Source organism: Dermacentor silvarum, chromosome 3 (genome assembly GCF_013339745.2).
Source record: "Dermacentor silvarum isolate Dsil-2018 chromosome 3, BIME_Dsil_1.4, whole genome shotgun sequence".
NCBI lineage: Eukaryota > Metazoa > Arthropoda > Arachnida > Ixodida > Ixodidae > Dermacentor > Dermacentor silvarum.
The window spans coordinates 226,936,870-226,960,481 of NC_051156.1; the positions used below are offsets into that span (position 1 = coordinate 226,936,870).

The 23,612-nt window shown below is 45.6% G+C and overlaps 2 protein-coding genes across 2 annotated transcripts in view; one reads left to right on the forward strand and one right to left on the reverse strand.

Annotated features, from left to right (window-relative positions):
• Positions 1–23,612, reverse strand: part of LOC119446831 (septin-1) — a 610,438-nt gene that overhangs the window by 281,295 nt on the left and 305,531 nt on the right. The window lies entirely within an intron of this gene.
• Positions 1–23,612, forward strand: part of LOC119446821 (serine/threonine-protein kinase mTOR) — a 246,829-nt gene that overhangs the window by 112,789 nt on the left and 110,428 nt on the right. The window contains exons 26-33 of the mRNA XM_049664437.1: positions 240–402; positions 7,342–7,475; positions 8,169–8,247; positions 8,446–8,585; positions 8,679–8,779; positions 11,525–11,640; positions 12,903–12,980; positions 17,915–18,022. Of these exons, the coding sequence (XP_049520394.1) occupies positions 240–402; positions 7,342–7,475; positions 8,169–8,247; positions 8,446–8,585; positions 8,679–8,779; positions 11,525–11,640; positions 12,903–12,980; positions 17,915–18,022 (919 nt within the window). The remainder of the gene's footprint in view (positions 1–239; positions 403–7,341; positions 7,476–8,168; positions 8,248–8,445; positions 8,586–8,678; positions 8,780–11,524; positions 11,641–12,902; positions 12,981–17,914; positions 18,023–23,612) is intronic.

The window sequence follows — 23,612 nt, forward strand, 5'->3', positions numbered from 1 at the left end:
TATCACACATTGTTAATGCCGCTCATTTTGTGCTAATGCTTAGCGATCATTACAGGTCATGTCGGCTAACTTTAGGTCTGTGTTTTTGTTTGTTTTGCTCTCTCTCTACTTATTCGTCATTCTTTGCCCTGTCGAAAAGCTGTCATGTAAGCTTCCTTTACCGATATTCAGTATTGAGGTACAAGAATCTGACGTCCCACCTTTGATTTAATCCCAAACTTCATTGTTGCTCTGCTCAGGGACCTGTTCAATGCTGCCTTCTTGTCCTGTTGGGTGTGTCTCGGCGAGAATGACCAGAAGGAGATAATAGAGAATTTCCAGAAGGCCCTGATGGACCAGGATATTCCTGAGATCACCCAGACGTTGCTCAACTTGGCTGAGTTCATGGAGCACTGTGAGAAAGTAAGCACACAGTAGTCTCGTATGAGTTGTGTTCCAAAGCCAACTGCACCAAAATTATAGACCACATAAAAAGACTAATTTAAGGTAGTGTAGGTATAAAGCAGCCTCCGTGGTAAATTTTATGTTTGAAATACGAGTGCATGCATTGCAAAAAGCTAGCAAAAATAAACATTTCTGGTGCCGATATAAAGTTTAAAGAAAAAGAGGAAAAGAAAGCTTACTGAAAATGATGCAGGATCTCGAATGTTCAGAGCCAGCACTGATCGTCAGTATAACCTCGGCTTGTGGCATGTTAAAATTCTCGGGGATGCCATGCGCAGTCTGAGATCTGCAACATATCCACTAACCGTGAGGTACACACCTCATCTGCCTAGGTGCTATTAAAAAGCTGCTAATGAGAAAATGTGAAAATTACCAGCCTTGCAGCTCTGCCAAAATTGCTTTAATACTATTTACTATGCGTAGACAGTTAAATCTCTATATAGCGAACTTCAATATAACGAAATTCTCAATATAGCAAAGTATGTAACTTTTCATAACTTTTGCCTTAGAACACCATGTATTTAGAACCTCAATATAATGAAGTGTGTTTATACAAGATTTCAGTATAATGAAATTTCACTGCTGCTGCGACGGAATACCGAGACAATAAATGGGCAGAAGGAAAAAAATGTCGCAGTTCCATCCAAAAAGCAAAGCATCAATTGTAATAGCAAATTAGTAGAGAGCTATACGGAGTAAGGATAGTAGTTTTATCAGCTGTATAAACTTGGACATGCAGCAGAACCAGCAACGCGCAGAACTGTTGTCAACGTCATCGGCGTTTTGCCCGTGTTCGCACCAAACGCGCGCGGCTTTGGTGACTGTTGCCGGTGCCTCTAGCGGCGGCTCGCAGGTTTTCAACGAGATCAGAAAGGGACACTCGTCGAGCAGCGTCGGAAGTCTTTACCATCTTCTCGCCTCGCAACGTTTTTATATAAATATTTATATAAATATGCATTGGTGCCGCAGCTAAACGTTGCCTCCCCTCCCTCTCTCCCTCCCTCTCCTTCCCCCACAGCCTTTTGCACGATGGAAGAAGTTGCGTTTGCTCTCCGCCATGCGTTCGCTCCCTGTGAAAGCGCGCGTACCTCGCACGCTTTCACTCTCACATACTGCATACGGCACGTGGCGACGATTTCATCGCTGTTGAACTCTATACGGAACCTCACGGCGACGGCAGAAATCCGCTTGGAGTGTCCATATAATTGCTATCGCAATAAAATGGTGGAATTACAAGTGGCTGCTTGCGAATGCACCTCTCAAATTGCATGCCCTGTGACCAAGAGTGACTGCTGAAGTGGGTCTCTACGCTGAATATATCGAATTATTTGAGCGTTCGACATTCGCACACCTCTAGTATAAAGTCCAAGTGCGATAAGATCCTATCACCCTGCACGCTGTATGCTAGGTGTGAGGGAAAGAGTGCAAGGGTGAGCCGAGCAGGATGCTGGCTTGATAAATGCTGTCTTCCTGTGCAAGCAAGCGCTCGCGAGGGAGGGGGGAGTGGGGGGTAGGTTGGCGCGCATCTCCTTTTCTAGCATGGCTATGGTAGCACATCGTCGTCAGCGCAGCTGAGCGCGTACACAGCCTGCACACCCTGTTTTAGAGGTAATCTGCTGCGTGTGTAAAGAGTGGGCATGCGGAGATGGCGTGGCATCCTATGTTTACTAGTGTTTACTTCCAGCACGTTTATTACTGGAGGCTGAGTAATCTCGAGTTTCGGAAATGCGATAAAGCGAGAGGCAGATGAAGCATTAGCTCCCCACTACTGGCACTTTTCATGATAGCGTCGTTCCACTGCAAGCAACACTATCAGCTGCAAAGGTGGACTGGATGCGGAAGCTTGGCTGGCTTAGCTTTGTACCGTCGATGTGAAGATATTGTTGACATGGCATGAAACCGTATCTTTCATCGCTGACTCTCAAATTCAACAAAATTGTCTTTTTTTCTTTCAAATTTACTTTTTCCGCTCGCCCATTAATTTAGAAAATTTTGCAGCCCTTTCCGGGTAAAAAAAATCCATCAGTGACTTTACTTATTTGCATAGAAGGTCAAATTTCAATATAGCAAAATTTGAGCATAGTGTAACAAAGTGCTGATTTTACTGACTTTGTTGTATCAAGGTCTAGCTGTTTAACCAATTAGCCAATGTGATTTCGTTGGTGTTTGTCCTTAAAGGGCACAGTAACACTTTTCTTTTTCTTATGAAATACACAAAACGCATTTAGTACGAAGGCGCATTTGCCTACAAATATTTTGATATAATAAATAGTGCTGTGACCTGATTCCTGAGCCTTCTCTGCACTGTCAAATATTCGACGACCCCTCTCATGTAGTGCCTTTGTGCGTTACAGAGTGGAGGAGTGTCGTGCCCTTTCCTGTCTGTCGCTCATATGGTGAGCCTCACACAAACCCATCTCCACAACTTCAAGTAATTACTACTGTGTTGGTGGTGAGCTTACTGTGGCATCTCATACAATGCAGAATCGCATTGTATTACACAAATTACAACTCCAAACTTCTAGTCTGTATCAAAAAAAGAAGCCAATGAGTGACATTTCGCTCAGTTTTCTACTCATTTCTTAAATAAAAGCAGGCGAGGGGATTGATACCTCTGAACCATGAACGAGGACAGTTTGTGTTAAACACTGCAACAATCTTCCTTAGGCCACTACACGTGGCGCAGAGTGGGGATAGAGTCAAAATAAAACATATTGTGCCCTGGGAATGATTTGCAGAAATTGAAAAGCATTGTATGTATACTCTTCTTGGAGGCGCCAAACATGTGTTGAACCATGGCTTGCAAAAAAGAAAAAGAGAATTCCTGTGCCGTTTACAGCCGTTGTTACTGCGCATTGAGAAGGTGACTACGTTCTGTTGGGACTCCAGGTAGCGTTTAGGCCACTGATCCTCCAGCCATAGGGATGAGTACATCCGGGAGTAAGAGCGAGAGAAAAAAGGTTTATTCTACGTATTTACAGTGGCTCCAGATATGGAAGCCCACTCCATGGAGGAGCACTTTGACTGTCAGCCTCACTACATGTCTCAGTACACATAAGAACACGTCAGGGCACACCACTGAACCAAATGTGTCCGCTTATAAAGCAGTCATATTCCCTAGTTGACCTGACTAGGGAATCTGATGACCTTGGTGCGGCCAATCAGAGCAGTCGTACTGTTCACAGAACTCCGCCTCTATGGTTGCACCCTCGCCCTTGCATTTGCCGCAACTGTGTGGCCGTCTGGGAAACCTAGATCGTCGCCGTTCCCAGGGTAGTAGTTCCACGAAGTTGGCCCCTCGCATCAATCAGTGGCATCTCCACGATGGTCAGCTTGTCATGGGCGGTGTCAGGCACTGTCGCCAGGTAGGCCGCCGCTGATGAAGTGGGTGGCATCGGGGGAAACACCCAAAGGATGCGCACTGCCGATTTGGGGTACTTGTTTGCCCATCACCGTCGGTGTCTGGCACTGTCGTCTGGGCGACGCTGATGCAAGGGGCTGCCTCAATGGAAACAACCAAAGAATGCACTCTGCCGATTCTGGACGCAACAGTTCATTAATGACAACACTGTTATTGTTACAAGACACTGGGCTAGTTGAGCTAGTTCATTTTTCTATACAGTTAAACCTCAATATAACGAAGTCAGTAAAATCGGCAATTTGCTTCGTTATATCCAAATTTCATTAAATTGAAATTTGGCCTTTTATGCAAGTAAGTACAGTTGCTAATGGATTTATCTTACATTGTAGGGGGCACAAAATTTGCAGAATTGTCGGGCAATCAAAAAGCAAATTTGAACGAGAAAAAAATTCATTTTGTCGTCGACGTAAGATACGGTTTCATGCTGTGTTGACGATATCTTCACATCAGCAGTACAAAGAAAAGTCACCCATGCTTTCACGTTCATTCCGCCCCCACAGCTGATAGCATTGCCCACAGTTCAATGACGCTATCAGTAAATGTACTGATAGCGGTAATTGAATTTGTCTGCCTCTCGCTTCAATGCATCTCCAAAACTTGAGATTACGCTACCTCTAATACGAAAGGCACGGGAAGACACTGCACATGATGCCACACCATCTCACCATGCCCACTATTAGCACACGTGACAGATTACATCTAAAAGAAGGTGTGTGGGCTGCATATGCGTTCAGCCAGGCTAGAACAGGAGACGCGTGCCGACCTGCCCCCAATCCCAATCGCGCACGCTTGATCGTGTTGCAACGAGTGAGCTCCCTTCACCTCCTTTCCTCTTCCACGCTCAGGAAGACGGAGCCACCATCCTTCACAGCCCACTCTTGCACACTTTCACTTGCACCCAAAGCATGCAGGGCACAATAGGGTCTTTATCGCACTTTGACTTTATACGGAACACAACACTGTTTTGCTTTGGTGGTCGCTCTTGGTCACTCAGCACACGGTTTGAGAGGTGCGTTCACAAGCAACCGCTTGTTATTCAACCATTTCACAAATCTGCGTCCATGAAAGTATCTATTTATTGTCTCAGTATTGTATTCCTTCGCGGCAGCAGTGAGATTTGGTTTTATTGAAATTGTGTATAAACACGCTTCATTATACGGAGGTTCTAAATACAGCTTAGAACGCTTGTAACGTAACTTCTCATAGTGCAGAACTGGCTATAACGCGGTCTTTTCTGACTACTATTTACCCTCCTATAGAACTACATGTGTCGCACACTGCTTACGGTGCAGCTACGCGAGACGAAATACTGGATATAATGCGGCTTCTGCAGGAAAATCGCGTCGACAAGTGTGGTAGCGAGTGTGCCTCTCAACGAGGTGTGCTGGCCGGTGGGAGATCAGAGCAACAAGGGCGATGTGGAGGAGGAGGAATAAACTTTATTTAGGGAAATGAGCAGACGCTAAAATCGTCCGAGGTGGGCGGCGTCCCTAATCCAGGATGCCGTGGGCCTGAGCTGATATCTTGGCCCTGCTCACCAGGCGATGCTCGTCTTCAGGGCTCGGGCTTGTCAGCTGGGCCTCCCACTGCTCGACGGTTGGTCCGGTGATGGGTGGTGTCGATGGGTTTTGTTGACATTCCCATATCATGTGGTAGAGGGTATTGGGCGCAGAGCAGAAGGCGCATTTGTGAGTATAGCTCGTAGAATACATGGCGTGTAGCAGGGTGCCATGCGGGAATGTGCCGGTCTGTAGTTTGCGGAAGATCACGGGCGATGTGGAGGTGCATAAGAGGCAAGGTGAACGAAAAAAAAAAGAAAAGAAAAAGCGGTGGCAGTGCAATGTGGGAATGTGTAGTTGCCTAGGGGACGGAAAAGCCTTTTGACTGCTTATCAGTGGTGCACTCTGCACTGAATGCAGTTTCAGTTTCTGTGCACCCGTTGCTATGCATGCCGTCGTGAAATGCAGATATCACACGTGCGACCTTGACTGCTATCAGTTTAAGCAGTGTCTCGAAAATTTAGTTTGGAGCTATTATGCTTTATGTATACTTGGGAGATTCCATTGTTCCTACCAGTGTGCGCACATACAAACTTGGTAGGCATTCGCAGTAGTCGCCATGGCTGATCGCCTGAGAAACCAAACTCCACTTCACACGCACTGCTGTCAGTTCAGCCTGTGCGTGTGATCGCTGTGTAATCACTATGTTATCGTTTAGGGGTACGGATATATCAAGGGTGAGCTTCCTGTGATGGCATGCCGCCCTACTCCCCGCCGGCTAGGCCTAACCAGCACGCCTCGTCGGTGACCAAAGTTATGGTTGGTGCAGAGTTAACGAAGCGCGTTGCAGTGACTGTACGCCATATCAAAAGCGGAGAAACCACTTTGATAATGAAAGTAAGGGCACGGGCAACACTCGAATGGCGGCAGCTTGGTCTGCGGTTGCGGTGTTTGACACCGTGCACATGCCAATCAGTCCGAGAAATCGGACGAGACACTACTACGTCTGAAATTTCGGTCACCGTCATTTTTTTAAAAAGTATTATTTCTTTGTCTGCTTCATGCAAAGACCGCCGGTACTCGGACATTAACCTTTCAGCGTTCGTAAATTTAAACAGATGCAAAACTCTTGGTTACATGCTTCAATTCTCAGATACGCGCGGCTGCTCATTCTACATGTTTTGCACATGTGAAGCCTTTGAACACTTGTGGTTATAGTGTGGTACTGCTTATAGTGCAGATATTCGCGATTCCGGCAACATACGCAATAAGCGGTCTATGCTGCACATGGTGTTCTATGGACAAGAAATCGTAAAAAGTTAAGTACTTCGTGATATTGAAGTTCGTTATATCTAGGTTTAACTTTCCCTTCTTGAGGACACCATCTTTCTTATGTTCCGTGTGTGTTGGTGTGTGTGTTTTATGGTTTAGATAGTAATAGTAGGCAGCTGGTCTAATAGCCGAATTGGGAGCTTCAACAGAAACGGTGATTTTACAGTGCCGTTGAAAAAATGTTTCGGCCGTGGAACACAACTGGCGTGGCCGAGTTCTGAAGGGCAAGCATCTCTGCCTAGGTGGCCGTACAGTTACCAGCACGCACCTTTACACATACACTTTACCAGCAGAAACACCCATTCTCGCACATAATGTGACTCGGTGAGTCATAACGATTGCTCGCCAAATGAAAAAGTAATCGTCTCAAAGAATTGCTTATCTATTGAGCACCCGTTTGCACCCTATGTGCTTGAACCATTTCATGTTGAACCAGTTACCATTATTATTTTTTGGGGTTCAGGTTCGGTTTGGATTCAAGCACATTCTGAGAATATTGGTTCGATTTCGGATTCAGTTCCGGCTAGAATTCCAGTTCGGGTACGGTTTTCGGTTCAGATTTGGTTAAGCACCCTGCTTTCAATATGTTTTAACAATTTTTGCAGTTGTAATGTGCTTAGCCAGTGCATCTTATTTTCTGTGCAGGGTCCCCTTCCACTTGATCAGAAGTTGCTTGGTGAGCGTGCCATGAAATGTCGAGCATATGCGAAGGCACTCCACTACAAGGAGGACGAATTTCACAGAGGTCCTACTACTGAGGTGTTGGAAGCTCTGATTAGGTACATGAAATTAAGAAGTATTACTTCAGGGGTTCTGTGAACTCTTTTTTTTTTTTGTCTTCACTTACATGGTCGTCTAGAGGCGTTGTCACTAAAACACCGCACAGATGATGCCATGTTTGTTTGAAAGCAAGAAGGGCGACCTGAGAACACAAGGAAGACCTGCTGCCAATAACAGTGCAGAAATTAAAACGGCTACTGCCATCTATGTTGTAAATGGAAAAACATCCTTTGACGCCCTCTGTTTGTCAAAAGCCATTCAGAAAGTGGCAGAATACCCATGATGAGGTGAACTGGTGAGAAGCCAAAAAGTGATTACTCATGACGAGCTGAGGTCATTAAGGTCCTTTAAGGGATTAACAGAACCTTAAAAGGGTCTGAACTTGAGCTTGTTGGTATGGCTTCATAACAGGAAAACAGCGTGAAAAAAACAAGACCTGAAAAAAAGGCAGGACAGGTGCTGAACCTCAATGCAGTCTCAGCGCAGGCGCAACATTTACACTCTTCAATTAATGATTGGAACAGAGACATGTTGTCGGAACAAACTTTGAAAATTTCATTTGCTGAAATAGTACCAGCAGGACATTTTCAAACCTGTTTTTGCTTCTCATCAGCTTTTATCTGTTGTCTGGGAAATTTGTTGGATGGAGTTTCATTTCTCTAAGCATTTTTTTGTTTTGCTTCCTTGGGCAGCATCAACAACAAGTTGCAGCAGCCTGAAGCTGCTGCTGGTGTCTTGGAATATGCAACCAAGTGTCATGCAACAGACCTGGTTGGTTGTCTTCTTTGCTTTCTTCTTCTTCTTTGTGCTCGTGTGGGTGCTGTATTGCTCTTATTTCCTGATTCGGCCAGTGCACTGTTCATAGAAGTGCATTCGTAAGAGTTTTCAGAGGAATAACTTAGTTGCACTGGCTTGTTACTTTTTTTCCTACAAAATTTCCCGAACTGACATGTGCCCCACTGTCTGCAGAGAGTGAAGGAGCGCTGGTATGAAAAGCTGCACGATTGGGAGAATGCACTGAGAGTCTATGGAAGGGCACGAGAGCAGAAGCCAGACGATGTGGAGCTTATCTTGGGTCAGATGAGATGCCTGGAAGTTCTTGGCGAGTGGTACGTATCACTTGACATGGTTGGCCTTGCGCAACAGATAAGGTCCCATCTAGCAGCAATGCTCAAACAGCAATGTTTTTTCTTTATCCACAGGGAGCAGCTTTACCAGTTGGCGAGTGGAAACTGGAGCAATAGTTCAAACAGCAACCAACAAAAGATGGCTCGCATGGCATCAGCAGCTGCTTGGGGCCTTGGTGAGCTGACAATGGACAAATAATTTACCCCTTCTCATGTATGTGTGGTTGCATGCATGTGTGTGCCACACACACACACTTATTCAAACTCATGGAATAGCCAGTTTTGTTTGACTTACCAAAACCCAAATAGGATATGGTGTAAAACAACATTAAAATTGTGCACATTTATAATTGATTACAATTGTAATTTATAAAGATTATAATTGACCTAATGGCAAATAACTTGTGGTGACGCTTGTCAGCATACAGAGAAACCTGGATATCGAGCATGTTCCCATTTTTATTCATACATTATGAATAATCCTCCCATCAACTGTTTTTGGCTTGCTTGATGTGACCTTGAAAGCCATGAAGTTTGTAACACTAACTTGGATGGTTTCTTTGAAATAAGTGTTCTTAGGATGCATTGAAGACACTGCAGGGCCAAACAAGATTTTGAGATTTTCTTTAACTCGCCTAAATTATGACGACACTAGTATTTTATAATCATTTGTGACCCGCCACGGTGGCTTAGCAGCTATGGCGTTGCGCTGCTAAGCACGAGGTCGCAGGATCAAATCCCAGCCGGGGCGTTCGCATTTCCATGGGCGCAAAATGCAAAAACGCCCGTGTCCCGTGCATTGGGGGCACGTTATAGATCCCCTGGTGGTTAAAATTAATCCGGAGTCCCCCACTACAGCGTGCCTCATAATGAAATCGTGGTTTTGGCACGTCAAACCCCAGAATTCAAAATTCAGTAAACATTTGTGACACAGGGGGCCAACACTATATTTTTTGTGGTTGTGGGGCTAATGTGACATTTGCTTGAAATAATATTCATTGAAGTTGGGGCGCTTTTTATTGCGTTTGTAAAAACAGCTGTTGCTTGGAGTGTTAAAATGTTAATGTCAGCACGATAAACTGTTTGCAATGATGATTTGTTGCTGTCCTTCAAGTAAGTTGTCTGTTTTGATGCTGTTAGGCCTAATAAAATATTCCACTTTTCCTGTTAAGATTTTCAATATGGCAAATCAGTTCTGCAGAAATTCGCAAGGAATGTTACAAACGGGAAAATTTTCACATCACACTGACAGGAAAGCAGCATGAAGCAGCAGCATGAAGCTGCAAGGGAAACCCCATACAGGCTTTTCAGAAAGGAAGGTTCACAGTTGAAGAGACCTGCCGTGGTTGCTTAGTGGCTATGGTGTTGAGCTGCTAAGCACGAGGTCACGGGATCAAATCCCGGCCATGGCGGCTGCATTTAGATGGGGGCAAAATGTGAAAACACCCATGTACTTAGATCTAGGTGCACGTTAAAGAACCCCAGGTGGTCCAAATTTCTGGAGTCCCCCACTGCCGCATGCCTCATAATCAGATCGTGGTTTTGGCATGTAAAACCCCATAATTTTTTTTTACAGTTGAAGCAACTCTTGTCCTGGTTTAGGGATTTATCTTGGGGCCAATGACATTCGCAAGCACTTGTATTACACTCAGAGCTGAGTAAGCTAGCAGATCACAGCACGCGGGCAAATCACTTGGGAACTCGAAGCATAGGGACACCGAATGTGGCAAATCAGTTCTGTGGAAATCTGTGAGGTGGAGAAGGTGCAAGGAAAGGGAAAAATTTCCAATCACCCAATATCATAAGAAGCCAACAAATGACAACACAGGGGAAATTACTTATCCTTACTAATGGAATTAAAGAACTGATAAATTATGGAAATGAAAACGGATGAAAAAACAACTGTCCGCAGGTGGGGAACGAACCCACGTCTTCGCATTACGCGTGCGATGCTCTTATCATTAAGCTACCGCGGAGCCGTTTTCCCATCCACTTTCTGGGGTATTTATGTTTCAGAACTAGGAACTAACCCTGGGAGTGTTAACCAGCGCCACCACTCGCAAACCTAGAAACCTAGGTTTGTGAGTGGTTTAAAAATGTTCGCAAAGCATAGTAAATTAACACATGGCTAGTGCGCGCGAGCGCGACTCACGAGATCAGTCCTACATGGCAGCAGGGCAGACACACACACAGCTCTGCTTCTCCACAGGCCAAAAGCGAGAAAAACTGGCAAGAACTCCAGACAGGTGCTGCCATCTGTCGGGCGGCTGGCGAAGTGGACGTGAGTCTCGGAGGACACCTCACAGCAGTTGCTCACGCCGACGGCATAAACTACTATTGAGTCACTCACGCAGTGCTGAAGTACCCCGCAGCTGCCTCGCCTGTGTGCGCTCTTGAAAAAGCAAGTTTACAGAGGAAATGCCAAATAATTCTTGCACAAGTGTCTGGTGCAGAGCGAAATCTTCACGCTACGGTTCGCGAAAACCTGACCGGCACTTCCACGGCTGCCTGCTCTTCTTCGTCGCTTGACACGGAAAGCTCGTAACCGTAAACGGTAATATTTTTTGCCAAGTTGGAATGGTCCTTGTCTTCAGACGTGTACTCATCGCTGGTAGAGGCACCAGAACTCGAATTCATGCTCACGATGGCAGCGTCGGTGCGCTTCGAATGACCGCGGCTGGCTGGCTGGCTATCCGACGAGGGTGTCGTGACGTCACGCCTTCCAACTTCCGCGGGTCGGGCGACGAGGCGCGCGCTCACAAAAACGCCAAAAAAAATAAAGCCATCGGCTCAAAAATGAGCTAAGTGACTACTTCTTTTCGGAGTAATCACACACTGAGGATTCATTTTCAGCATTTTCGTTAAATTTTCAGATTTTGTGTCCGTATCCCTTTAACTCTTGTTCTGCTTGGTGTTTGCAGAAAAGTGGGACACCATGGAGGAGTATGTGCAGGTGATCCCTCGTGAAACCACCGACAGTGCCTTTCACCAAGCAGTCCTTGCCGTACACAAGGAAAACTTCCAAGGTGCACAGCAGGTATGAGGGAATGATGCATCTCTTGAGATATGGCTTTTTCTCGGACCCTGCATTTCTAAGCAATATCCAGGCTATAAGAAGCTCAGGGTCACGGCGCAAACTTGCCGTGACTCTTAAGTTTTCAAAATCTTTCACAGGTGGTCAATCATGCCGAGCCCGACAATGAAACAGATTGGCCTTACGATAGCCCACCTTCCATAAAGAGGGAATAGCTCTTCTGTATCTTGGATAAAAACTGTAAAGCAAAACTTTCTTTGCAAGAATTAAAAGATTGTCGCAAAACACAAGTCCACTATAGACAGAAACTCGTTGGTAGTCAGTACATCAGAACGTCACTAATTCATTAGTTTCAGAGGTAATAAAAGCACTTGATTCTATTCAACAGAAATTATATTGATAAAAAAAATACTTTCCAGGCCTTCATGAACTAGAACTGAGCTGTAATTAATGCTGGCATATTAATTTGGCGTTCCCTTTAATAAGAGTAGACTGTCCTGTATACCACGATTTCTTTGTGTACCTAAGTTACTGATACCTTTTCAACATTCTTGTTAGGCAATGCTAGGAGACTCCTGAGCGTGTGCAGCACCATATATTTTAGCCCAATATTTGGAAGCAATAAGTTGTATAAAAAGATGTCTTATAATCAATATTCATTGTTCTTTCCTTGATTTAATTTGAAATTCAGTTTGAAGTCTACTATTTGGTATTGGCACACACCTATTTCTTGGAGCTCAACTTTCACACAGAGATAGGATTTTTCAGTGTGCTGCTGCAGTTTTTATCCAGAATGAATCGGTAGGCATCATCTGCATTGATGCGAAATCAAAGTAGCTTCATCTCAGTGAAAGGATGGTGAAGTCATTTGGCATTTGGAGTTGAATAACCATTCTTTATGCTGTTGTCTGTGCAGCAGGCATTTAGCCTTTCAAGGTCAGATGGCAAAAACAGGTCTACAAATCTTACAGGAGCCCACTTTCGTGATGTCATTTTTTTTTTTTTTTTGACCTCACAAAAAGCTTTGTGCAAAGAAGGTTAAATGACTTGAAAAGTGTTTTCTTAAACCACATGTAAACATACAGCTGTAAGTGCCAAAGGGCTTGTTCGTGCTTTACCTAGCTTTGTGCTCCAACTCCATAATTGGTGTGACACATACTTAGGACATAGATTCTCCATATTTTGAGTAGAAAGCAGTTAGTAGTATCTTTCTGTTTACAGGTGCATTAATTTCTTCTCTTCATGTGTGCTTTTGTTTGTTTCAGTTCATTGACAAAGCAAGAGACCTGATAGACACAGACCTTACTGCCATGGTTGGAGAAAGTTATAGCCGAGCATATGGGGTGTGTATGAATGATGCAGATACTTGCAATGTGAAACTTTTTTTTTTACTACAATATACTGAAATTTAGCTAATTGTTTGCCCTATCTTTATTGGTATACTTGAGTAATAGGGGTGCATTGACACTCAATTACAAATTAAATAATTAAATTTGCAACTTGAGCATCTACTATTTAGTTTCTCGATTAATTCGTATAGCCTCCATACAGTGAAGCTTTCCAGCAACCCATGCGCCATCTGTTGTAGTGCCGCCAAAGCACAAAGCAGTTAGGCACCCCTCATGCGAATGAATGCAGGCACATCACTTTCCAAGACGTGGTTTAGTCCTGGAACATCCCTTTTCAGAAATAGGAACATTGTTTATGCCAATGATGTTGCAAGCAGGTCTGCTGTGAACAGGTAAAGTTTCAGTGTTAGGGGCTCTGTTATTGTAATATATCTTTGTTTTTCCCTGAATCAACTTGTTGTTCTTCCTGAAAACAGAAAAGCACACTCATAAAATGCTTCTTCCAGAGCTTTACCAGTGCACAAAAAGTACCGTATTTACTCGCATAATGAACGCACTCGCATAATGAACACACCCCCCACTTTCCTATCAAGAAGTGTGTTTTTTTCTTTTCATCGCATAATGATCCCACTCGGAACTTGCTACCGTTAAGTAGGAGAGACTCGGTGCAATTCGGAGACTGATATGGCATCCGGCAGATACGATTGTATCGGATGCCTTATCGGACGCCGAATCGTACCGTGCGTCACCTACATTTATTGCGATAGCAATCATATGGATACTCCAGGCGCATTTTCGCCGTTGGTGCCGACGATTGCAGCTCAATCTCTCGCGTTCGAGGGAGGAAAGCGGGAAGGAAACGCGCCATATTCTGTCGCGCACATGGCGCCGGAGGGAGGGGAGCGGCGCAGCAACTGCGCATTGCGCGGTTGCGTGCGTCCTATCTTGAAAGCAATCTGTTTAGGGTCTGAGTCTAGGTGCAATGGCGGCTTATACCTTTGCGTGTGCTCCGTTCTCGCCGCTCACTTTGCTTTGATGCTATACACGGCACGAAGCTTATTTCGCTCGCTGTTGCTCACGCCAGCGTTTTGACAGCGAGTGTCTGCAGTCATCAAGTGTGATGTGTTTATGTTTGCCTGTGCGCGCTGACACTCTGCTTGTTAATCTACATAGTTAGTCAATCTTTACAAGATTATACGGCTGATAAAAATACTATGCTCACTTCGTATAGCTGTCTTCGTACTTGCTCTCGCAATCGATGGTTCACCTTTCGGGCGAAATTGGGACTTTTTAGAGTAGGCTGCGGGAAAAAAAATTGCTAAAAATTTTACCCCACATAATGAACGCACCCCCCAACATTGCGCATATTTTTCAGGAAGAAAAGTGCATTCATTATGCGAGTAAATACGGTAAACAAAATGTTTTGCTGCCGACGAAGGAAAGGATGTAGAGTGGCACTAACATTGCTCATGGCTGCCACCTATGCAACATTGCATGCATGGCTGTTTCAAAAGGTGAAATAATCTTGCAGGCCTGAAAATCAGGCATTCAAAGTATCAGTCGGCAACTGAACATGCAATTTGCCAAATGCTAGAAGAAAGGAAAAAAATTTTTAAATTATTGATGTAAAATACAGCTCCAGGAGATTTTTGTTGGTGTTGACTCCAAGAATATACAATTAATGAAACAATCCCTCTGGTTGTCATTTGCAAACCCATTTGACTGCCCATTGTTTTCGTACGACTATGCGTGCCATTCAACCGTGCGTGAATGTCCTGCCTCCTGTTACGGGCTAGTTTCGTGTTCCTTCTTTCCATAGCCTTTGGTTCTGGGTGCCATCCGTGGACATGCATCAGTCTCTTCTTACAGCTTTATGCAACCCATCACTGCACTAGCTCTGAATTTATTCGATGGGCATGCAAATGTCACAGGACCAGTCTACAGGCCATTTCGGTTGCAAATGCATTCCCATGTACAACAGAGTTGACAGAGAAAAAGTGGGGCATGTCTTGTAAACTTCTGCCTTTCTGGCTTCAGAACCCTTGGCAGGTAGCAGACGGCAGAGTAGCTGCTTGGGCTGGTTGGTGAAAGTAGGCGACACTGAACCCAAGAGTGAAAAAGCACCTGCTTTTTACTGTTGTTTCCGGCTGTGGTCAAGCTGTGCTATCCTCACAGTAGATAAGTGCCGAGCGATGACATCAAATCAGATGATGTGCAATTTGCACTTTTGTCTGTCACATGGATTGGCCTTAATGTGCTAACAGTGACCCACAGAACCCACCTCAAGGGAATAAAAAAAGAAAGAAATAAACATTTTTGTGGAGCGTTAGGTAGACAGCCTATTGATAAAATATTTTCCATGGCTGCAATCGGTGCTGGCTGATTGATTTGGTGTAATAATAGCAGTAGGTGACAGTTAATAATAGTAGACAATATTGAACATCTCCATCCATTGTTAAATAGCCAGCTGGAAGAGTTACTAACAAAAGTACACTCCGAAGCATGTGCAACATCTGATTTTCTTGCACAAATTCATTAACATCAAAGTTAGTGTTAAATTTTCTGATAATAAATATTTGGCTTCTTTTTTTTTTCATTGGATTCGATTTGGTATTTGATTCAAAATCTGATATTTGTTGTTCGTACACTCCTGGTAGATAATACCTGAAATGTATGGTGCAGTCCACTGTTAAGGGGATCAGAAGAACGGCTCGCTGTCTCATCGTGCTCCGGCTCCACTAGCAGCAGAAAAAGTGACAATTTGTTGTGCGTGCACGTAGAGAAGAGCCAGCCCCACATACTTTAAGCCATCTGTGGCAAAGCAGTGTTTCAAGACTTGCGAGAAAGATAAATTCGCAACTTCCTCACTTATATTTGTTCCTTTTAAAAGTGGACCATACATATATATATATATATATATATATATATATATATATATATATATACCGTAAAATTCCGAGCAAGCGCCCCCACCTGTGCAAGAGCCCCCCCCCCGTAACTTCACTGCTAATTTCAAATTTCCGCACCATTCTGGAAAAGCGCCCCCCCCCCCCCACCCCTTCCCCCCTCTTGCTCCCCACTAACACTGGCCTGCCACATCCAGTCCACGAAAATAATGGCAAATTCGGCAAGTCACACCCGGGCGCCCCAGTGGCCACACGTGCGCATCGGGGCGAACTGCGGCTGGCGGTCTGTAGCACGGTGTTGTCTGTAGTTCACGGACCGCCGGCCGACGGCGAGATCTGCCTCTCACACGGCACAGAGGATTTCCCTGTGGCACCGCGACGTGACCACTCGGCGACAGAGGAGTGGTCGCAGCTACGCTCTGGCGTCGCCGGCAGCTTCACCGCTGCTTATCGCTCGCCACCGATATCGTCACTAGGCCTTTTCCAGTTCACTTCGAATCTGTAGGAGACGGCGCTTCAGAACAAACTGCCGACGCTCCTTAGCAGCAATATTTTGTTACCGTCGTTGCCGCTTTACGCTCTCGTCGCAATAATTTCACACGATGAAGAAAACATGCTGATATTTGCGGCGCCACCAGCTGCGATGCGAGCATGGCTGAGCCACGGTTCGCTGTCCGCCGTCGGTAGCCATGCACTGCAGCTGAGCGTGACTTGTATTGGAACTCTCATTAGTGCTAAATGTTTCACCGTGGACATGGTTTTTAATAAAGTGGAGATTACGCGTCACTTTACTCTAGCGGACATAATTTTGCCTGGAATAGAAGCTGCATAACCAATGTTCGTGTCGCCGGTCGCGGCAACGCGTCGGTGCAGCGTCGATGCGCTCTTTCTGTAGTTCTTACGGTGGTTTTGAGAGTGATAAACACCACTAACAAATATTTGGCCTAATAAAGTTCATGTTCAATAAAATTTTAATGCTATTCCCTCTGGGCTTCTTTTTTTTTGCGGGAAAATTTTGTCGTTGCCAACTTGCATTCCGGGATAGCGCCCCCCCTGACATTGCCGGTAATTTCGACTTGCTTGAGGGAGGGCGCTTGCTCTGAATTTTATGGTACAGTTAAACCTGGATATAACGAAATTGACAAATTCCCCAAAAACTTCGTTATAAAGAGGATTTCGTTATGCAGGTTTGGCACGAAAATTCGAAAAAGAAACGCTTACCGTATTTACTCGATTCTAACGCACCCTCGATTGCAATGCGCACCCATTTTCCGTGACCAAAAAAGAGGGAAAAAAATCCTTTACAGTACCGTGCACCTCATGCTTTCATACAGAAATACAACTATCGCTCAAGATTTACTCCCAATACACTACAGATGGCGTCGTATAGTGTCACCTAGTGTCAGGTTAGTGAAGTGAAGCGCAGAGACTTACGCAGTAACCAAAGAGTGGCGCTGCCAGCGCGTTGAAAAAAAATTTTTTTTTTTTTTACTTCGGCAACATCAACTGGCAAAGGAGAGTGCCGGCTTGGTGGGCTAGGCCAGCTGCAGCAAGCGGCGGGATCAGGTTTGTATGAAGGGGGGGGGAAAGGTCACGCCCACGATGGCAAGATCGCCGGGTCGAGGGATGCAGGCCCGCCTCGCGCACGCTCGCATGCACACACACGTGCGCTCACTCTCACCTCACAGTCGCCGTGAATCTAGCGTGCCAAGTGCGACACCGCCGCTTCGCATTTTGTCGCAGCGGAGAAGGTGCTTCCGGTTACCGCTTGCATAAAAATGACAAAATTTCGGGTGAAATCTCTAGGTTGTCGGGAGGGAAAATTTGTTATTTCGAGGGGGTCTCCCGCTGCCACTTCGTTATGTAGAGGTCTCAAATACGAGTGCTTCTATGGAGTAACGGAGGGGAATAGAAAAACTTCGTTATATCCGGGAATTCGTTATATGGAGGTTCGTTATAAGCAGGTTTAACTGTAATAAGTTATAGTTGACGTTTTCATTTCGTTATTTCACCATAATACAGGCTATGGTGCAAGTGCAGATGTTGGCTGAACTAGAGGAAGTGATTCAGTACAAGCTTGTGCCTGAACGAAGGGAAGCAATCAAGCAGAAATGGTGGGACAGGCTGCAGGTAAGTGTACATTTATGATTTGTTCAAGGTTTTATGTAGTGGTGTGCGAATATTGTAAACTTTTAATCGGTTGGTATTCGATTCGATTCTAAAGGCATCTTTACTATCGAAGTATTTGAACCCGCGCCCCCCAAAAAATCAAGATGTATTTAGAACGTGTTTTACTACAAAGTTACAGAGCAATCACGCTGTTTCTTGAACGGTGCTTACTACAGTAAAACCCCAGTGATACGATCATGGCTGGTACGAATATCAGTGTGATACGAATTTGCAACATTTCTTGGCCAAAATACATTCCTTACAATATGAAAAAACATCAGCTGCTCCGAATTCGTTGCCGTGCCGCTGCGGATCATTCCAACGCGTGAGCAACAGTGGCAGTGGCGGCCAAGCCAGCGGAGCGACTGGCAGAGACACGCCGGCACAGTGGGATCTGGGCAGGATCCATAGTCTCCAAGCAACCGGCTACGTCACGCGGCTGTGCAATCTCATTGGTCCCCCTGTCGAGAAGATTGGACCACATCACAGCCTGATTCACCACTGCAGCAACGATGACTGCTGCAGCAGTCACAACGGCCAAACGCTCCTTGCACTCGACGTGCTGAGGTGTTGAGTGGCGTGCAAAAACATTCGTGAGGTCATGTGCATGCTCTTTTACGCCTTCTAGAAGGCGATCATTGACGATTTGGGCAAGAAAAAAAATTCACGCAGAAACTCCACTGGGAGTTGTCCAAAAAGTATGTGTAAGCATTGTGCCAATTGCTCATCTCCATGCAGCGCAGTGTCATTGTTAGTGTTATGAAACTTGATCCGGCCAGTATGAACGACTACTGCGGTGACACAAACAGGTGTGGACGGCGGCACAAAGTGCATTGATAACGCAAGCAAAGTAAGTACTGCAGGTAACGGCGCCAGGTTCACTGATGATGTTCCGATCATTCTAAGACGTTATTGCTCTTTAGCACCTTATCCATCCGTGTCGAACCATTATGATATGTGACAGTGGCCACCTTTCAACTCTTAATATGCTTGACCACAATATTTTGCTTATGCTTCACCGCATAACACGGCTCCATTGCGGCAAAGCTGATTTAAGAGAACCAGCTATTATTCTACGCATATAAGACCCTTGCTGGCTCCAAAATAACGCTACACTTGGTGGATCTTGCCAGTGTGCATGGGTCCCACTAGGCTTCGGGTGCTTCGCCAACTGCTCTATGCACACATGCAGCAGCACCTGGCTTGTGCAACTTTGGTCCCTTATTGCAAACTGTGTTCACTTACTACAAACTTCGGTCGCTTACTACAACATGCCGGTCGCTTGTTGCGACATGGAAGCTGGCTGCACAGCTAAATTTACGTGACTGCCACGTTCAACCACAACGTACGATGCAGTAACATTACAGATTGGCCACATATCAAGGGGAGCATAATACGTAAAAGTCAATGGGATTTAGGTCGGGGCCACGAAAACACGACGTAACAGCTGGGAAAATTCAGCAGCGAGGAACGTTATCAATGTTAGGAATTTTTTATTTTAAAAGTTAATTCATTTTTTCCTTCATTTTGATATGTTTTGATGATACAAATTTTGGGTGATAACAAATATCTCACGCGACCCCGTTAAATTCTTATCACCCAGATTTTACTGTCGCTCACATTGTGCATTCGTAACGGCTGTGCCAATGTTCTTGCATAGTCGCCAACACGTGGCAATGCGGATGGAACTAAGCAAAATGTTTGTCGGTTCCCTACAGTCAGCTCGCCACAGTACAGCCACGTTATGGGGCGAAGCATATAAGGTATTGCGGCAATACATATTTGCTTTGCAGTGAAGCACAGCAAAAGTGAAAAGGGGGCACTGTCATGGGCCCGGTCCATTGCTGGAGCTGGTGGCTACCTGACACTATCAGCTCAAATACCTGTACTGTACTGTCTCTTCATGCATCTTTACAACACCATGTGCCAGGTGGAAACCTCAGTGTCTGCTACTAATCTGGCTAAGTGCCTAAAAACACGGTTTCCAAGCAACAAATTTGACCAAGCAGCAATCTTGAAAATGTTTTTAGACCCTCATTCTTGAGTATAGCCGACGACCCACTTTTTGGGTGCCCGATCTTTCAGCCATAGAGGCAATGTCTGAGGATGTCAGAAATTTTGGACGCTGGAACCCTTTGCCGTTTGATTTTTCCTACTTTATGCCATGACAACAGGTCCTAAACTGCATTAATTGAAGCCACTGCCACCACCATTTTGATAATCTTACAGCGTCGGACCAGTGCTCTCGTCATCCTCGTTGATGGCTTCGAAGCGAGGAAAACACAGCAAAAGTCTGAGAAACGTTGTATAATGCCTGTTCCCAAAAGTCAGCTTTGCCGCGGTATTACACAGTCAAGCATACAAAGTGTATTGTGGTGCAGCATACCAAGAGTGGAAAGAGGCCACTGTCACGGCACATGGTATGTGTTCGTTAATCATACACGCGCTCCCGCTACCATCTCTTGTCACAGTACAAGCATCAAGATACCTAATAAGCATACTCAAGAGCCTTCACAGCTATTTTGGACATGGTCGTGGTGATTTGAGCCCTTGAGCGCAGTAAAGGCATGCATTAATTTTTTCTGACTGCCCAATTTTTCAGACATTCTTGAAGTTCTTAGGGAGTCCGAGAAGTCAGGCGTTGACTAGTTGTGAAAAATGATGGGGTTTAACGTGCAAAAACCATGATCTGATTATGAGGCACGCCGTAGTGGGGGACTCTGGAATAATTTAGACTACCTGGGGTTTTTTAACATGCACCTAAATCTAAGTACACGAACGTTTTCGCATTTTGCCCCTATCGAAATGCAGCTGCCGTGGCTCGGATTTAATCCCGTGACCTCGTGCTTAGCCATCCAACACCATAGCCACTAAGCAACCATGGCGGTTGTTGACTAGTTGTGTATCGCCAGCATCCTTCAATGGTGAACTGAAGTAAAGAAACGTGGCTTTAGAAAAAGCAAGGAAAATTTAAACACCCAAGAACCCAGAGATGCCTTCAACAACAAAACCTCCGGAAGAATCTTCTTCCATGTCAGCACTCTGGAAAGACTTCGATAGCCTCACCAACCAGCAGGAATCTTCAGTGCCACAAGAGCAGATTGAAAAATATGTGCATAATGAAATTTGGGCCGAAAAAGAGAGCTGGTGAGTGGTAGTGTAAGCATGGTGCTCAGAGCTACCCACGGTTGGCTCGACTTGCGAAGAGAGACCTGCCAATACTAGGCACTAGTGTGTCCAGTGAGGGGCTCTTTTTGGTGTCTGGAGGAATCTGGACATGCAGGAGGGTGTCACTGCTCCACAAACATGTCGAGCAGCTATCCTCCCTTCATGTTAACATTAAATTGCAGTTGTGATACTGTCAAGCAAAAGCGTTGTACTGGATAATTTTGCTGGCCACAAAGCATAATTTTCCTGTACACTATTTGCTGTACAATCTTGTTCTTTATATTGTGAGACAAGGTTTAGGCAGTCAAAAACTCTTCTTTAATCTCTTGAGCGTGAGCCCCACCACCAGGCCCCAAAACGGTGATGATGAGAATGTACATACAGATGAGAATATGAAGCGTATGAATAATGCTCACACTAACTGCCCCGCGCGCGCTAGCGGCCAGACAGGCCGCGACTTAGCCGGGAGGGAGGCGCCGAACGAATCGTTTTAGACGCGAAACGTGAACGATCTTCGAACCACGATAACGATGGTTGGAAGAAACCTCGACGGGAGTAACGCGATAGTTCACTGGGGATGTTTGTTCATTAATAATGTAGGGGCCAAGGAAGCGCGATTCAAACTTCTCACACAAACAGGGTGTACGAATGGGCGTCCAAAGGAGCACTTCATCTCCAGGACGAAAGGAGACGTCTCGACGAGAGATGTCGTAACGTTGCTTGCGGTCTAGTTGACTGACTTGTGTGCTGAAGCGAGCATGGTGACGACATTCGCCAAGCCGTGAGACGAACTGTTCTGGTATACTGGCTGAGGTGTTAGTTGGGGCAGTTAAGAAAGCGGCGTCGATGGTGAATGTCGCCGAATGGCCGTAAACGAGGTAGAAAGGTGAGTACCTTGTAGTTCGTTGGATAGCAGTGTTGTGAGCAAACGTCACAAACGGTAAAAGTTTGTCCCAGTTGTCGTGGCTTGGCTCGATATACATTGATATCATATCTGTTAGCGTGCGATGAAATCGCTCTGTTAAGCCATTTGTTTGAGGGTGGTATGCGGATGGTGTCTTATGAACTGTGCCACAAGCTCTGAGTACTTCTTCGATCATTTGTGACATGAAAGTCTTGCCGCGATCACTCAACATTACACGAGGTGCACCATGACGCAGCACAATGGCATCCAGAAAAAAGTCGGCAACGTCTGAGGCCGAACTCTGAGGCGGTCTCTGCGTACCGTGTGAGGTGGTCGACAGCTGTCACGATCCATCGATGACCTGCTGGCGTTATGGGCAGAGGTCCGACCAGGTCGATTCCAACGATGGCAAAAGGTGTCTCGGGACATGGGATGGGCTGTAAAAGGCCAGCCGGAGGCGAAGTCGGTCGTTTTCGCCGTTGACACTGGACGCAAGAAGCGACATACTTGGCCGCAAAGGTGGACATGCCCGGCCAAAATAAACGGCTCCTAACGCGGTGGTATGTTTTGTGGAAACCCAAGTGGCCAGCGGATGGGTCGTCGTGAAAGGCTTCAAGGATTTGTGTGCGCATCGAACGTGGAAGAACAGGTACTCAGCGGTGGCCGTCGGTGTTGTAAATGTAGCGGTGCAACACATCGTTGTCGAGCTTAAATAATCGCATTTGTCGACGTAATCGGGCATTCGGTGCAGAAATAGTACCGCACAGGTGTTGGATGATGCGGCTGCAGTAGGGATCAGAACGTTGACATGAGGCGAACTGAGTTCCGTGATTAGATGGCGTGTCAGTAACCGCTAGAGGTAATAACGTAAGTGGAGACTTACTCTCATTATCAAGTGGCGAGCAATGGAGAGACGTCCCCGAAGATAATAGTGGCAGGGGGCGGCGAGACAGAGCGTCGGCATCTTGATGCTTTTTCCCAGACTTGTAGACAACGTCAAAATCATACTCTTGTAATCGGACCACCCAGCGGCCAAGGCATCCAGACAAATTTTTCATTGATGACAACCAGCATAAGGCATGGTGGTCGGTTATGACTGTGAAGTGGCATTCATAAAGATATGGTCGAAACTTTTGTATGGCCCAAACTACTGCGAGGCATTCCTGCTCTGTTATCGAGTAGTTCTTTTTGGCAGCCGTTAATGCACGACTGGCATAAGCAACAACTCTCTCTCGTGTAGTGGTATCACACTGTAGAAGGACAGCACCAATCCCATGACCACTAGCGTCTGTGTGCAAACAAGTTGGTGCGTTCTCATCGAAGTGACAGAGGACAGGGTCGGTTGTTAAGGCTTGCTTGAGGGCTTGGAAAGAAAGTTTGCAGTCGTCTGTCCAAGTGAGAGCATGCCCGACGTGAGCAACTTGTGCAGCGGCGACGCCATGGCAGCAAAATGACTGGTGAAGTGGCGGAAGTAGGATG